General features: G+C 43.7%; 1 protein-coding gene across 2 annotated transcripts in view; it reads right to left on the reverse strand.

Moving 5' to 3' along the window:
- Positions 1 to 7,102, reverse strand: part of FKBP1B (FKBP prolyl isomerase 1B) — a 44,998-nt gene extending 37,896 nt beyond the window's left edge. Inside the window, exons 1-2 of one of the 2 annotated variants that reach the window (XM_042032918.1) lie at positions 6,945 to 7,098; positions 3,615 to 3,662 (exon numbers count right to left, since the gene is read on the reverse strand). In XM_042032918.1, the coding sequence (XP_041888852.1) occupies positions 3,615 to 3,662; positions 6,945 to 6,981 (85 nt within the window). In that variant the 5' untranslated portion in view covers positions 6,982 to 7,098. Of the gene's footprint in view, positions 1 to 3,614; positions 3,663 to 6,944 lie in introns of both variants that reach the window. The other variant, XM_042032919.1, reaches the window with a different exon arrangement.
- Between the last annotated feature and the right edge of the window lie 6,985 nt (positions 7,103 to 14,087).

Below are 14,087 nucleotides of genomic sequence, written 5' to 3' on the forward strand. Positions count from 1 at the left end.
GGTGATTTACGGGACTGAAGTTAGGTACTAAGGCATTTTATGAAAGGGCGATTAGGTCCTTTTGAAGGGTAATCCAAAAATCCTGCTCTAATTGTAAAGCAGCTGGGAATTACTCCTACGGGGGAAAAAAATAATTAAAACCAATTTGCTTGAACTAAGAGGTCCTTTCTAAACTGCTCCCTAGTGAGGCTGCACCTTAACTCCTGCTGCCACTGGAACTTAGGTCTGTTCCTAAAGGCATCACAATGCTTTTGGGAATCAGACCACGCAGTATCCTGAGATTATGCATCCAGTTGATCAAGGAGAGAAAGAGGAAAAGCTGCCACATGTAACAGCCTAATAGCTGGAATGCTGACAGCAGAAGTGTAAAACTCACTCACAGTTCTCCTTCATCTTGAGGAGAATCCAGTTCTCACTTCCCACTCCTCCAGAACATGCAGGGTTGTCAGACTAGAAACTACCCTGCTGAATCTCTACCTTGGTGATGAATCATAAAATCCTGGAGGACAAGCAGACAAGTCTAAAGCTCTGCCAAACATCTGGGGTCTCAGCCTTTGGTCCTCTCTGGACTTTTTCTGCATGGACCACCAGGACAAGTCATACAGACAGCTTACTTCTAACAAATGGAGGTTGCTACAGGCCTTTTAGTCCTGCAGTGCCAGCACTCCCTTCCTGTCCATGCTCTCTGCCATCATTCCCCAACACACGGTAAATGCATGCCTACGAGAGCAAAGGCAAGAGGGGAAATAAGACACTATAGAGCCCACAGCCCACTCCTCATTGGAGTCTCCTTAAAGATTCATAACTTGCTCTGGCAGAAGAAAACTCATTTTAGCCTCTCCTGTCCTGTGAGACAGGAATAATTAGTGGGCAGGCAATGTTTTTTCTACACATGTACAAAAAACTAGCCCATCAGGCAATCACAGACCAACCACATTTGTGCTAAGGAGCTGTATCACCACAGTGTGTGTTGGTATGAGAGCAGAAAGGCTGCTGCAAGAAGTTACACGGCCTACCCAGCTGGCACCACCACATGGGAAAATCATAGGATTAAAAAAAAAAGTACTGAATTAATCCCCAAAGACAGGGATTGCACTACAACTCCTTCCATATCTCTGCATGAATGCCTGCACCAATATTCACCCTCTTGCCTGCTCCTTTCCTTGCCCATGGCTCTTGCACTCTTCACTGCTGAGTGTCCCAAGCTAAACTGGAGTGAGTGGGAAATTTCAGCTTTCTTCACCCCAAGAATGTAATGGCTGCAGTTGAGGATGTGGCAAGCAGTGTTATGACCCCCTTCTATTGCAAGAGCCAACTGGGGATAGGTTTGCCATGTCTGAAACAACTGTTCAGCTATAACACATCAAGTGGGCTCCCACAGGCTGTGTTTTTGGCTGAAGGGGGCTGTCTCTGCTCTGCCTGATCCTAGATTCAGAGCTGCGCTCCAAGCACTCCAGTGAGGTCAGGCTTTTCTGGGGATCCAAACAATCTCTGGATCTTGGTGGAGTCAAGTCACTGCATGGTTCCCTCACTTCCTGTACCACAACACCTCCTCACAGGTATCTGTGCCCAGCTCCAGAGTGATACATAGGCTGAATATGGAGATAACTTGAGAGTTATGCATGCTATACAATATTAAGCATCTCTGAAAAGCAGAATTTCTGGATCATGTCCTTGCACCTAGGTGTCTTTAGTTTTTCCTAACTCCCATTTTAGGTGTCAAGACAGAGGTTCTGGATTTCGCTGTGGACGTCCCTGTAACTTAGCTACCCAATTCCTAAAGCAGGACTCACAAGAGTGTGGTGAGGATAAGTATTAAGTACATTGAGGCCTAATAAGATCACATAAATAAGACAGAGATCCAAGATAAATACCAGGCATATCCAGAATCTCATCAGTACAAAAAGAAACTGTACTGGATTCAGATAAAACAGTTTTAAATTAAAACTGAACACTTACATGTCATCTTACCCACATGCTTTATAGACAACTGGAAGGAACCACTTTATCCACTAATCATGGGCTCAATTAAAAAACATTACCACCAAAGACTGCTGGCACCAGCGGTGGAACTGAGGTGGTGAGCTTCCCCGATACCTCTTCCAATCTGGGAGTCAAGAGAGGTTGCACAGCACCAGCAGCAAGATATATGGAGAAAGCACAGCTTACTCTAGAGCTTGATTTAATGAGTTTTTATAAAGTCTTTTATGTCAAAGCCAGTCATGACAGCCTCATCTAAGACACTATCTAATATCAATAGGAGTATGCAGCATCTTGTTATCTTTTCACATTTACCATTCACACTCTCTGAAGTTATCCAGAAAAAATGTGCTTTGTGGGAGATACCAGGCTCAATTTTTTTTTCTTATTTCAGTTCTGACATTTAAATTTATCTTGAACTAACTAGGGGTGGGAGGTGACAATTTTATTTCATAAAACCTTTTGAAGTTTGGACAGGAAGAGAAATATATCTTTCAGCATCTTCACAAAAATAATTTCAAAACATCTATTTTCATATCAAGTTACAGAGAAATGTCTAAGAGCTGAGACTGGCATGGGAGATCCATGTGTTTAACAACTTCTAATTCAAACTAGAAATCCTCATTAGATCAAAATACTCTGTATATATTAACGTACAGGAGCTTAAACCCAAACAACCTACACCCCAAGCCAGTGCACTAACTCTCATATAACCTTTTAATGGTAGTATTATTGAAATTATATCAAAAACTTTATTGAAAATACAAACAGGTTTACTTCATTAGTTGTATTTATTGGAAAATGTTCCCATCTTGCTCTAGCAGTAAGCAGCAGAAGCAAGTACAAAGCTGAAAGAAAGCAACAGTTAGTTACCAGAGAGATCTTTCCTATCATCCTGAATGCTAGAGGAAAACAATACCTCATTATCTAGGCCCAGATCAGAAGCTTCAATCCCTACAGAACCTGCATGTTGGCTTCTTAAGGAAAATATCTCATAAAATGGCAGCTCTTGAAGGGAACTTCCCAGTCGGAGACTTGGACTGCAGAGATTTTTGCATCCTTTTGACAACTTATATAACTACATATAATGCATAACATCATAAACTGATTTAAAGAACATTTTCTTCTTCAGCATAAGCAGCTCCATTAACCAGCTCACCACTTAAGATTCACACAAGTCCATAAAGCAGGTGTTTAAACAGACCTTGTATTGATCTCTTCAATCTGGAATGAATTTTACTGCCAATACATGGACACATGCTTCTAAGATATATACAATCATTAATTGTCTGTGTCAAAATCAGAGGCTGTAAAAATATGAACCCAGCATTTTGACTGTTTCATGCTTGATTACATTAGCTAGTAAAAAGGCTTAATGAATCAGGTCTGCAGCTTCTTCTGCAAACCCCTCACCACCGAAAGCTACCTGTGGCAGATCTGCCAGCTGGCACATCTAGGTACTGTAGCTTGAACAGCTCAGCTGGAAGTGAAATACTCAGGAAACCCATCCAAACATTATCCAATGGACTATGAATGACAGAACAAAGCAAAAAATACAACAGACATCTGAAATGGAATATTGCTCTTGATTGTGAAGCAGTTGTAATCAAGAGAACATCCAGAACATGCCTTACCTGTGTAGTGCACCACACACGTCTGACCCTTCTTTGGAAATGTCCGTCCTGTTAAAATTATAAAAGGTTACTCTTTTATTTTTTCTGATGGACCTGGCTATGCAAGTTTATCTTTTAAGAGGAAAATGCTGACCTGACATCTGGTATCAGCCATTTGGTTACTTTAGGATACCTGAGACATCCACATGACAGCTGTAGATATAAGTGGTTCCTCATACAACTTGGAGCACAAGTATTATGTGGAGTGGCTGAGGGAGATGGGGGTGTTTGGCCTGGAGAAAAGGAGGCTCAGGGGAGACCTTATTCCTCTCTGAACTCCCTGACAGAAGGTTGTTGTAAAGAAGGGATCAGTCTCTTCTCCCAGAAAACAAGTGGAGGGGAAAAGCCAGGGAAAAAGTGAGGGGAAATGGCCTCAAGTTGCACCAGGTTAGGGTAGATTGGATATTAGGAAACATTTCTTCACAAAAAGGGTTGTAAAGCATTGGGTTGTAAAACACTGGCTGCCCAGGCAAGTGGTGGTGTCACAATGCTTTGAAGTGTTCAAAAACCACGTGGATATGGCATTTGAAGACACGGTTTAAAGGTGAACATGGTGGTGGTTCTGGGTTGATGATTGGACTTGATGATCTTAAAGGTCTTTTCCAACCTTAACAACTCTAGGATTCTATGACTATATGTTACCAAATCACTAATATGCAAGACAGGAATATGGGATGGTTTAGGGTAAAAGGTCCCATCTTGGCTCCTATTTAGCTCTTAGACCAAGTAATATTTTTTTTAGATAACTCTCCCTATATATGTGTACATTACATATGCATTTACATTCTTTTAGTGCAAAAGGGCAGTCAAAACTTCATGGATTATAACTTTTAATAATTCTCTGAATGTTTTTGCTATAATTTTTCAAATAAAGTCTCAGCCTGACATTGTCAGAAAATCCATTTGTATTCACATCTCTAATGCCTTTCACTCAAGAAAGACAGCTCTATGAGGGCATCTTTAATTAGCAGGGATGAGTTTTACAGGAATTTTCACAGACAAAAGCAGTTTAATTTTGTACCATCAGGCAACAGTAAAGCAGTAGGACACTGAGTTCTTTTAAGAGCCTGGTAGGTCCTTCTAAAATGTTGATAGTTAAAGGAAAGAAAGCTGAAATTATTTGCTTGACACTGGAAAATGAAATTATCATTTTCATTTTACTTGTTCTAGGTACTGCCAAAGGGACTAAAAGCTAAGGGATGACTTTCCAGGCTCAATTAGGTGCCCATGGTGTATTAAAGCTGCTGACCTTGATTTCTCAAGGTTGGCCAGGCAAGTGCCCAGGTTCAGAAGAACTTAAAAGTATCAATGAGGTCAATTATTAAGGAACATCCTTGACAGAAAGCTAAAAACTGGGGATTGAGGTAGGTTGCCCAGAGAAGCTTTGGATGCCCCATTCCTGGAAATGTTCAAGGCCAGTTGGATGGGGCATGGAGCAACCTGGTCTAGTGGAAGGTGTCCCTGCCCATGGCAGGGGGGTTGGAAAAAGATGATCTTTAAGGTCCTTTCCAACCAAATCGTTCTATCATTCTATGGAACTGAGGCTCATCTCTTAGCTGGCTTTCTGGCCCTTTGGTCAGAATTAACATGGTAACAAGTTCTGCATAACAGGGCGCTTCACGGGGTATAAACCAGCAGGTGACACACAAGCTACAGCCTTAGGGCTTACACGCCAAAACCACATGAGCAGTAAGTGGCAGGAAGGCAGGCTAGCATGATGAACCAAGATTTACAACATAAAAATTGAGAAAGTGGTGCTTCCAAGCACCACCTGAACAGCCTCATTCATTGGCTTGGCTGGCTGGAATACCCCAGTATGTATCCAGTTAGTACAGTATGTATCCAGTTAGGGCACCATGGTATGCTAAAGTGGGATTCATCTCTTTTAAATTCAGCCATCTAAACCACAGGCAACTATCGTATGCCAGTCTCCTGGGCTTCCTCTATTGACAGCAAAGAATTAGCAGTGCTTTCTGAGAAAGCCAGCCTATCCAGGGAAAGACAAGATGAATTATTCTCTGGAGATGACCACAGATAAAACCCAGAAGACTGCTTTAGACTAGCCAGCTAACCTGAGAAAAGTTATGTGAGATGAATCCTACCCTCGGTAAAGCAGGTATCATTAAAGTGATGCACTATTATACAGAGATCTGAGAAAAGCAGTTTCAGACCTTATGGATACACACACTGCAGTGTGAGTGTACCACCAGCAAAGCCAATGAAGCTACATAATTTCACATCAAAGCCAAATTAAAAGCAGAGATTCGCAAGACCACTGATTCACTGTGGCTTAAGAGAGTACCTAAAGTCATCTGATTTTGATTAAGACTTGCAATCAAGAGAACTAATCCATATAACCTTATCTGGAATAGCATATTACAATGACAGTCTTGTTCTATTTAAGAGATAGAAAGTACTACTGTGAGGTAGTTCCACCCTCCTTCCTACTCCCAACTCAGCACCATTACTTATGTGGGTATAAGTACTCTTCTTTTACATCTGTGCAACCAAGAGAAGAATTCTATCCCTAGAGCTAAACAGCACAAGAGGGAGAAGCCAATTTAAAAGCATACACAAAGAAAGGAAAGATACTGGGCCAAGAAACTTAAGCCGCAATCAACTTGAACGAATTATTTATGGTTGTATATCACCCAAGGATGAATCCGGCCTATTCTACAGCTACATATGTATGTTAGAAATTACGTTCTCTTAAACCCAAAACACAAAAACCTTACGGAATTATATTATAATTCCAAAGAAGAGCACACCACCGCAAATTGGCTCTGGAAAGGCGAGCGTGCGCCAAGGGGAGGTGACTGCCACCCGGGCTGGACCTCAGCCCTCGCCAGCATCCCACGCTAGACCGGGAGGCGGCTGTGCCTTGCCGGGGGATGCTGGCACGAACGGCCGGTGCCCCCGGCGAGGCCGGGCTCGCCACCGGGGAAACTTTGGGCTCTTCGCCGGGCGCCGGCGCTGACCCCGCGCTCGGGCTGTGCAGCTGTCAGCGGATGCCACAGAAACCCCGGCCCCTCGCCGCCCCCGCCGCCGCCGCGACCCCGGGCGGCCGCCTCGCCGCGCTCCGCCCCTCCCGCATCGGGGCTCGTGCCCGGGGGCTGCGGGGGCGGCCGTGCCTCCCCTCCCGCCCCCGCACCTCCCCGCACCGCGCTCCTCACTGCCCGCTCTGCCGCCGGCGGGGACGCGGCTCCTCCGCTGCCGGAGCTCCCGGGTGCCCGGCCGGACCGGGAGCCCCCGTCCCCGCACCGCAGGGCTGCTCCCCCCACGGCCTCGTACCGTCTCCCGGAGAGATGGTCTCGATCTCCACCCCCATGGCGGCAGCAGCTCCACTCAGCCCTGCTCAGCTCGGCGCAGCCCCACTCCACGGCGCGGCCGGACCCCCAGTGCGGGCAATGCCCCTGGGCGGCCGCGGGCAGGGGCCGCCCCGGCTGCCCGTCAGCGCCCGCAGCCAATGCGGGGCAGGGGCGGGGAGGACGGGGAGGGGAGGGGTCCGCCCGCCCCCGCTCCGAGCGCCCGGGGGCCGCGGGGACGAGGAGAACCTGGCGGCGGGGTGGTCTCCCCGCAGGCATCGCCCCCACCCCGGGGCCGTGCGGGGAAGGCTGCTGCCATCCCCCGGGCAGGGTTCGCTTTAGCGATGGTGCCCCGCGGAGCGCTGCCCCGGGGGTCTCGCCGGCGTTTGCCCCCCGTGTGACCGTGCCCGTGCGGAGTCCGAGCGGCGGGAGGGCTCAGGGCCTGTGCGGGAGCGGGGACGATCGGTGGGGCACGGCTGCGGTCGCGCCGGGCAGGCAGGGAAACCAAGCGCCGCGCTCCAACCATCCAGACACCAGAACGGGGCTGAGTGCGGGTGGAGGGTCGGCATTTCCCGTTACAAAGAGCCATGGAGGAAAGCATTCGTGCTCGCACATTACGTGTGCACACTGAAGGGAATGTCCCCCGGATTCTGTTGGTGAACAGCAGCACCAGGGCAGTGGTACCCACCGCTGGTGGCCCCACACAGCAGCAGCAGCAGCAGCGGCAAGTCTCCAGCAGGCTGGCAGTGACCTTGAGTTTCAGTGCAAAACAATTTATAACTTCTTGTTCATATCCATGTTTTAAATAGGAAAATCCATGTATCTATGGTGCTCCCATGATGTGAGATTACATATTTAACCTTGCAACAACTACCTCTGAGGAGTGTACTGAAATAGACTATTTCGTCATAACCTTACTGTCTATTTGAATCTCAAGAGTTTCCACTGCCTCTAAAGGAATAGTTGTTTGCAATTCTGTGTTTTCTGGGTTAAAAATAAAAATGGAACCATAACATCATCAGTTTTCCGACTGAAAGAGCTGTCTGTATCCATCTAATTCCAACCTGCATTTCTCTGACATTGCTTTTTCAGGATTTTTATCTGTTACAAACTGGGTTCTCTTCAGGAAAAAAGATCTTCCTCTATATGGGCAGTAGTCAGGATGGCTGAACTGAGGAATTACTGTGCTGGTTTGTAACTGTGGTAATGTGGCCCTTGCATGCCTGCTCTGAACTACACTGACCATCTTCACACAGCTTTTCACACTACTCTGATCAGACTGTTCCTTCACCTGAGTGCTCGATTGTATCCATCTTTCCTTGTGGGTCAGACACTCTGAAATACCAGGGCTGGTTGGCTGAAGTTCCCCAAAAGTGGGCAAGTGAGGAAAAGCATGAGCTCACACGAGTTCAGAAGCAGTAATGAGGACTGAACAGGGATTCCTTTTGCCTGCCGCCCATTCCAGTGAATTCTGCATCTGTAGGTAGCACATACAGAATAAGCAGGCACTTATTGCAGTTTCTCAGAGCAGATCTGTAACAGTGCAAATTCTGAAAAGGGATTCTTTTCCATTGCCAATCTCAGAGTGTCATTTGATTTCTGATCAGTAGAAAGATACTAAAAATGCATTTGAGAAATAAGAAAATGCCTAGGTAGGAGCTAAGTGGCCCAGAGGCATTAGGAACACATGACCATTGCTAATTCCAGAGGTGCCTCTGAGTCATTACAGAGCAACAAGGACAGCACAAGAAAAGCTGAGAGCATAAGGAGAGTTATAAAGGGAAGTTCCAGGTACATGGTGTCTTAGTAGAGCTCTTGACTTTACAAGAAAGGACTGCTTTCATCCAGACTCCAGGTAGATGTCTTTGTCCTCTCAGATACTCAGAGAAGGCATAAATCCAATGAATAAAAGCAAATTATACTTTGCTGCGTTCACTTTAGCTTTTATAATTACATGTTTCCTTTGATCAGGCCGCACATCTCTCCATTAAGGGAGAAGAATAGTTGTTCTGAAGTTGTGTGTTGTGACAGGAGATTTGGCCTAATCACATAATAGACATAGTTCAGATGGGATCACAGAATATCTGCTTCAAGTGTCATCACAAGTAACAGGCCTTAAACACAGACCATAGCATCCTCAGGCAGACTGACAATCATGATAAAAAAGCAAACCCCACCAACAGCAAAATTCACAAGCCACAAGATGGGATTAAGAGGGACCAAGATGTGACCTAGGTCTTACATGCTGTGTCTACAACCATCCTATCCCTTGGCCTCTTGCCCCATGGGGACACTCTAAATGCTTCTTTTGGGCATGAGCTAATTAGATCCCCTACACTAATATTACCAAGACCATGGAAATAAAGGTGAGGCCAAATTCCAAGACAGAAAAAAAGATCTGTAGAGGTTTTCTCAAAGTTGTTGGATCGATATTTTAAAAAATCTTTGACACCACAGATATTGAGCAAAAAATAATGTTATTTTCCCCGTGACAGTATTCACTGGAGGCATTGAGATCCTTAAATACATGTTAACAAGTCCACAGCACATGAAGATCTTGGAAGAGTAGACTGAAACAAGGAATGTTCATATCTTCAGGAAAGCCTCTGAAATACAAGGAAAAGTGGTTTAGAATTGGCAGGGAATTGGAGGGGAAACAGAAAGCACAAAGGGACTAAGAGGGAAAGTTCATGACCAAGGAAGTGGCTAAAATCAGATTATCAAACCAGATTAGAATGCTCTTTGAAAGTCATTGCATGTCATCCACCTCCTCCACCTTTGGGACCCAGCATATCTGTATCAAGGGTAAAGTCCAGTAGTCTCTCTCCAAGGCTCTGTAGAGCTCATGTTCCTGAACAGTTGTTTACCACAAGACCTTCCCACAGCACATTTTTCTATCCTGGCAACAGAAACAGCGGGCTGGAAAAGTGGGGGGTTTCATCACACTCCTTCCCAAATGTTTTGATGGAACCACATGACTCCAACATCTAAGATTACTCAGTGGTCACAAAGAGGACACGTTGCCACAGTCATTATGAGAAAGACCCCAAACCTTAAAGTTTAGCAGATGGCTATCCCATTTTCTTTTGTGAAAACCCCTACAGCCAGCACTGTTTACAAACTATTTATGTATTTCCACTTTTAGGAAGACAAACAGTTTCCAAATTTTTAGGCTGTTTTACTTTAGTTCATAGTTCCTATATTGTGAAATCCCATTCTTCATTGTTTTTCAAATCTACAAAGGATCTACAAATCATGTGTAATAGATTCCATATGCACATGAAGAACACCCCTGGAAGAAAAAGCACTAAATTGCCCATAAACAGAAAGTGCAAATTCTGCAAATGTAAAAATTCATGGAAGCCACAAAAAACTCCCAACAATACACATTTCCTTCACCAGCATCTGTGGATAAATAATCAGCATTACTTTGAAACCCAACCAGTGTTCTATGAACAGTGAAAGCAAACTAAAAATGTGTTACCAATACTGACCTTTCCATTCAGTGAACCAACATGTGAAACCAAGTAATTTTAATCCCAAAGTGTACAGGTCATGCAAAACCAGTGCCACACTGGAAAAAACCCTGACCAAAATAAACACCAGCCTGCAGAGCTCAGCAGGTTGTGTCACTGTGAATGTTCCTGTGCATCACGAGCATTGACAAAAGAGAGTCAGCCAGAATCCATGATTCCTCTCAAAGCACATGCTTAGGGTAATTCTGACAGCACACCCGCACTGACAGCCATGTGATTAACAGATTAAACCCAAAAATCTCCATGTGCCTGTCTCACTTCTCACTGCTGCTGGTCACCACAGGTCTCCAGCACAGGCACCTCCTCCCCAACTGATACTTGTTCTAAATGCCCCGAAACAGAATAAAATTTCATCCTGAAGCAATTACTCCTAATACTCATCTTCCTCTTGGAACTCCTTATCCACATCTGTATCTATACTATCCTCTTGCAGCTGTAGCTGTGAGTGTAAAACTGCAGCTGGATTTTTTCAGTAGCACTAAAACTGCCTTGAAAGCTGCCACCTCTCTCACCAGGCTCTTCCTAACTCAGATATTCACATATTCTCTCTCACAATGCTTTTATGTGAGTCATTATGAAGGTCTTAGACCTGATCTTCAAAGCCTTTTACAGGACCAGATGAGGTAACCCCGGGTATGCACAGGAAAGAGCTCCAGCTCATCAGCATATACACCACCAGCTACTGGAGTCAAGAATTTGTTAGCTTAGGTTCTGGAATGGAGGCAAAAATTCCACAAGGCCTGGACCTTAATAATGGAGCTTGCTTCCAGAAGAGATTAATGCAATTTATCTCTTCCAAACCCACATGGGTTTAGACAGACTCATGGTCTCACAGACTTGTCTCCCCAGTACAAGGACGTAGTGGAGCAAGCCCAACCATTCCAATGTTGTTAATGGTTGGAGAATATGGAGAGGAGAAGGGAGCTGGGTTTGTTCAGCCTGCAGAAGACAGAGAGAAGAAGGATCTCAGTTGCTGTCTACAACTACCTGATGAGTGGTGGAGAGGATGGTGCCACACTCTTCTCAGAGATGCCCAACAAAAGGACAAGAAGCAATGGACACAAGTCCATAGCAAGAGAAATTCTGACTAAATATAGATTAAAAGAATCTTCACAAGATGAGTTATCAAACAAAGCCTTAAGGAACCTCAACAAACTGATGTCAGCCCTGTTCCAAGCAAGCTATTGGACCATATGCCCTTCAAAGATCTCTTCCTCTAAACTGATGTATGAGTCTGTAATATTTGTCATGCAACATGAAGAAGACAAGGAAATTAAAAAGTGGTAGTGAGGTTAACCACAATTCCAACATTGACTGCATGATCCTTAATCACTTCGGATCTGTTTGCAATGCATAATGCTCCAAAGTGGCTAATACAAAACTAGCTAGAACCTCAGATACAATATAAATATGAAATTGCATCATCCATCCAGACTAATTAGCACACATGCAGATTGCTGCAGTGATATTGCTTCACTGCCTACTCTTTTGAAGGCAGCTTGCTGAATTGTAGATATGCTCTGAACTGCTCTGTGCCTCAGTATTTAATTTATATAACAAGAACAATCATTGTACCTTGTCTGTTTAGATTCCAAACACTTAAGGGGAAGAGATTGTTTTTTATCATAAATAAAAGAGGGACCTAGAGCCTAAACTCAGGGTCATGCAGTGCGATCTCACAAATAAAATTTCCAATAATAACAAGACAGTCCAAGAGGATTAGATTTTCTTTTCCACCCAATCTTTCATAGCAAAAAATGGATTAAAAAATGTAAGTAAGTCTATCTTTCAAACTGTGGAACAGTACTGGAATTACATATATTGCATCTATTCAGTAAGCAATTATTCCAGCTCTGTCATTTCCTTGCCATGGAAGTTACAGAAGGATGTCAGTGACTTTGAGAAACTTTGTATTTACAGGGAAACACATTTTCTGCTTTCTTCAGTAAAACTATTTCTCTATAGTTTTGGTATTTATTCTGCTTGGTGGAGAAATGTCACTGGCAAGATATATTGGAAGCAGTTCAAACAACAGGAGAAAACCAAACAAGCCGCAAATATTAGCTACAAGCTTTTGATTAGTCTTTCGATGATTTTGGAAAATGTAACTGTGGAAATGAAATTAACTGGCATTCTCAATCCTCCAGATAAATGAATCAAGGGAGCTGGCTAATGGACTCAGAAAATTAAGGTTGTATTTGTTTTCCTTCATTCTGCATGTGCAATTATAACACTGTTTAATGAGTTTCTAGAACCTCCTGACCAAAATGATCTGAAGTTATAACTAAAAGTTCAGCAGCCAGAGAGGCAGATTGTAACATACCAAGGCAGCTACAAGTAGGACAGAACAGAAAGATTGCAAAAAGTTGGGGGCTTTTTTGCATGATGCTCCAGAGACAGCTTTAATTCCAGGTAAGTATCAACAGATCAGCAACAGCCACTAAAAATCTCGGCTTTTTACATTCATCTCTAGGAGAAACACAAACACTAATCTCTCTGGTATTCAGCTCCTCATCAGGGTTGACCCAGCATTTGGCCTTTAGCTCTCTTTGAGAAAAACAAGGCTGAATCAACCATTTCAGGTTGTGCACCTATGGAGTCAAGGTGGCTGAACCTGGAGAACAGTTATTTAGGCTTAAACTGACCTTCGAGTGGAAACACTTCTAATCCTTCCTACCAGGAAAGCAGGAAAAAGTATTTTTAATTTTATTTTCCATTACATTAAGATCTTATCTAAGATAAAAAATAGGGCTAAAACAGAACCATCACAGCCTTTCAGTAAAAATGTAGACCCCACAGGACCTTCAATACAATTCTAGCTAATGCTTCAACTATCTTACGGGCTGTGGATTAAAAACATCATCCACTATAGCTCAGTTTCAGCCTACACAGACAGTTACAGGTGAATTACTTAAACAAGCAGGTAGATAGCAGCACAGTGTTATCACCATTTCATTTTAATTAGCAGGTTTGTGTTGGAATACATTCACCAATATTTTTGTCTATATCAGGGAGGTAGGGAGATCCTATTAAGTCTAACTAGCAAGAACATTTCGATGGGAGACCAAGTTAAAGGTGTTTTATTATGAGGGTTTCCAAATATAGCTGGGAATCAGCTTTCTTCAGACACTTCTGAAATTGTCCCAGGTAGAACCAGCAACAGCAAAATATTCAACTGTCTTGGGCATTGGAATTGTTATCATCAAACACACCTCATACATCAAGCAAAATAAGAGAGAGCCCAAAATCTTTCTCAATCAATATTGTCAACCACAGTTTAACTGCCTGAATAAATACTAGAACCCATGTGATTCAGAAGTAATTAATTTTGATATACTTTATAAAATTTGCTTTCTAGTGCACCTTCCAAAACAGGTATTACTAAGAATCTGACTCTGTCTACATTGTCAGCTACCAGTTTGGATACAGGATTATGTCCAGCTTATGCTGGCCTGAGTTCCTTTACAATAATAAAGTATTTTCCCAGAGCCGACAGAGTTTAATGACCTTTTCAACTTATCAAGCTGGGACAAATATAAATCTGCTAAAAATGTTGCTATCCTTTGTTCTTCTTCAAGTCTCAACGGGCTTTT

The sequence above is a fragment of the Corvus kubaryi genome, unplaced genomic scaffold (genome assembly GCF_017639235.1).
Source record: "Corvus kubaryi isolate FWS band 111438036 unplaced genomic scaffold, C.kubaryi_AGA036_p1.0 37354, whole genome shotgun sequence".
In the NCBI taxonomy this organism is placed as follows: domain Eukaryota; kingdom Metazoa; phylum Chordata; class Aves; order Passeriformes; family Corvidae; genus Corvus; species Corvus kubaryi.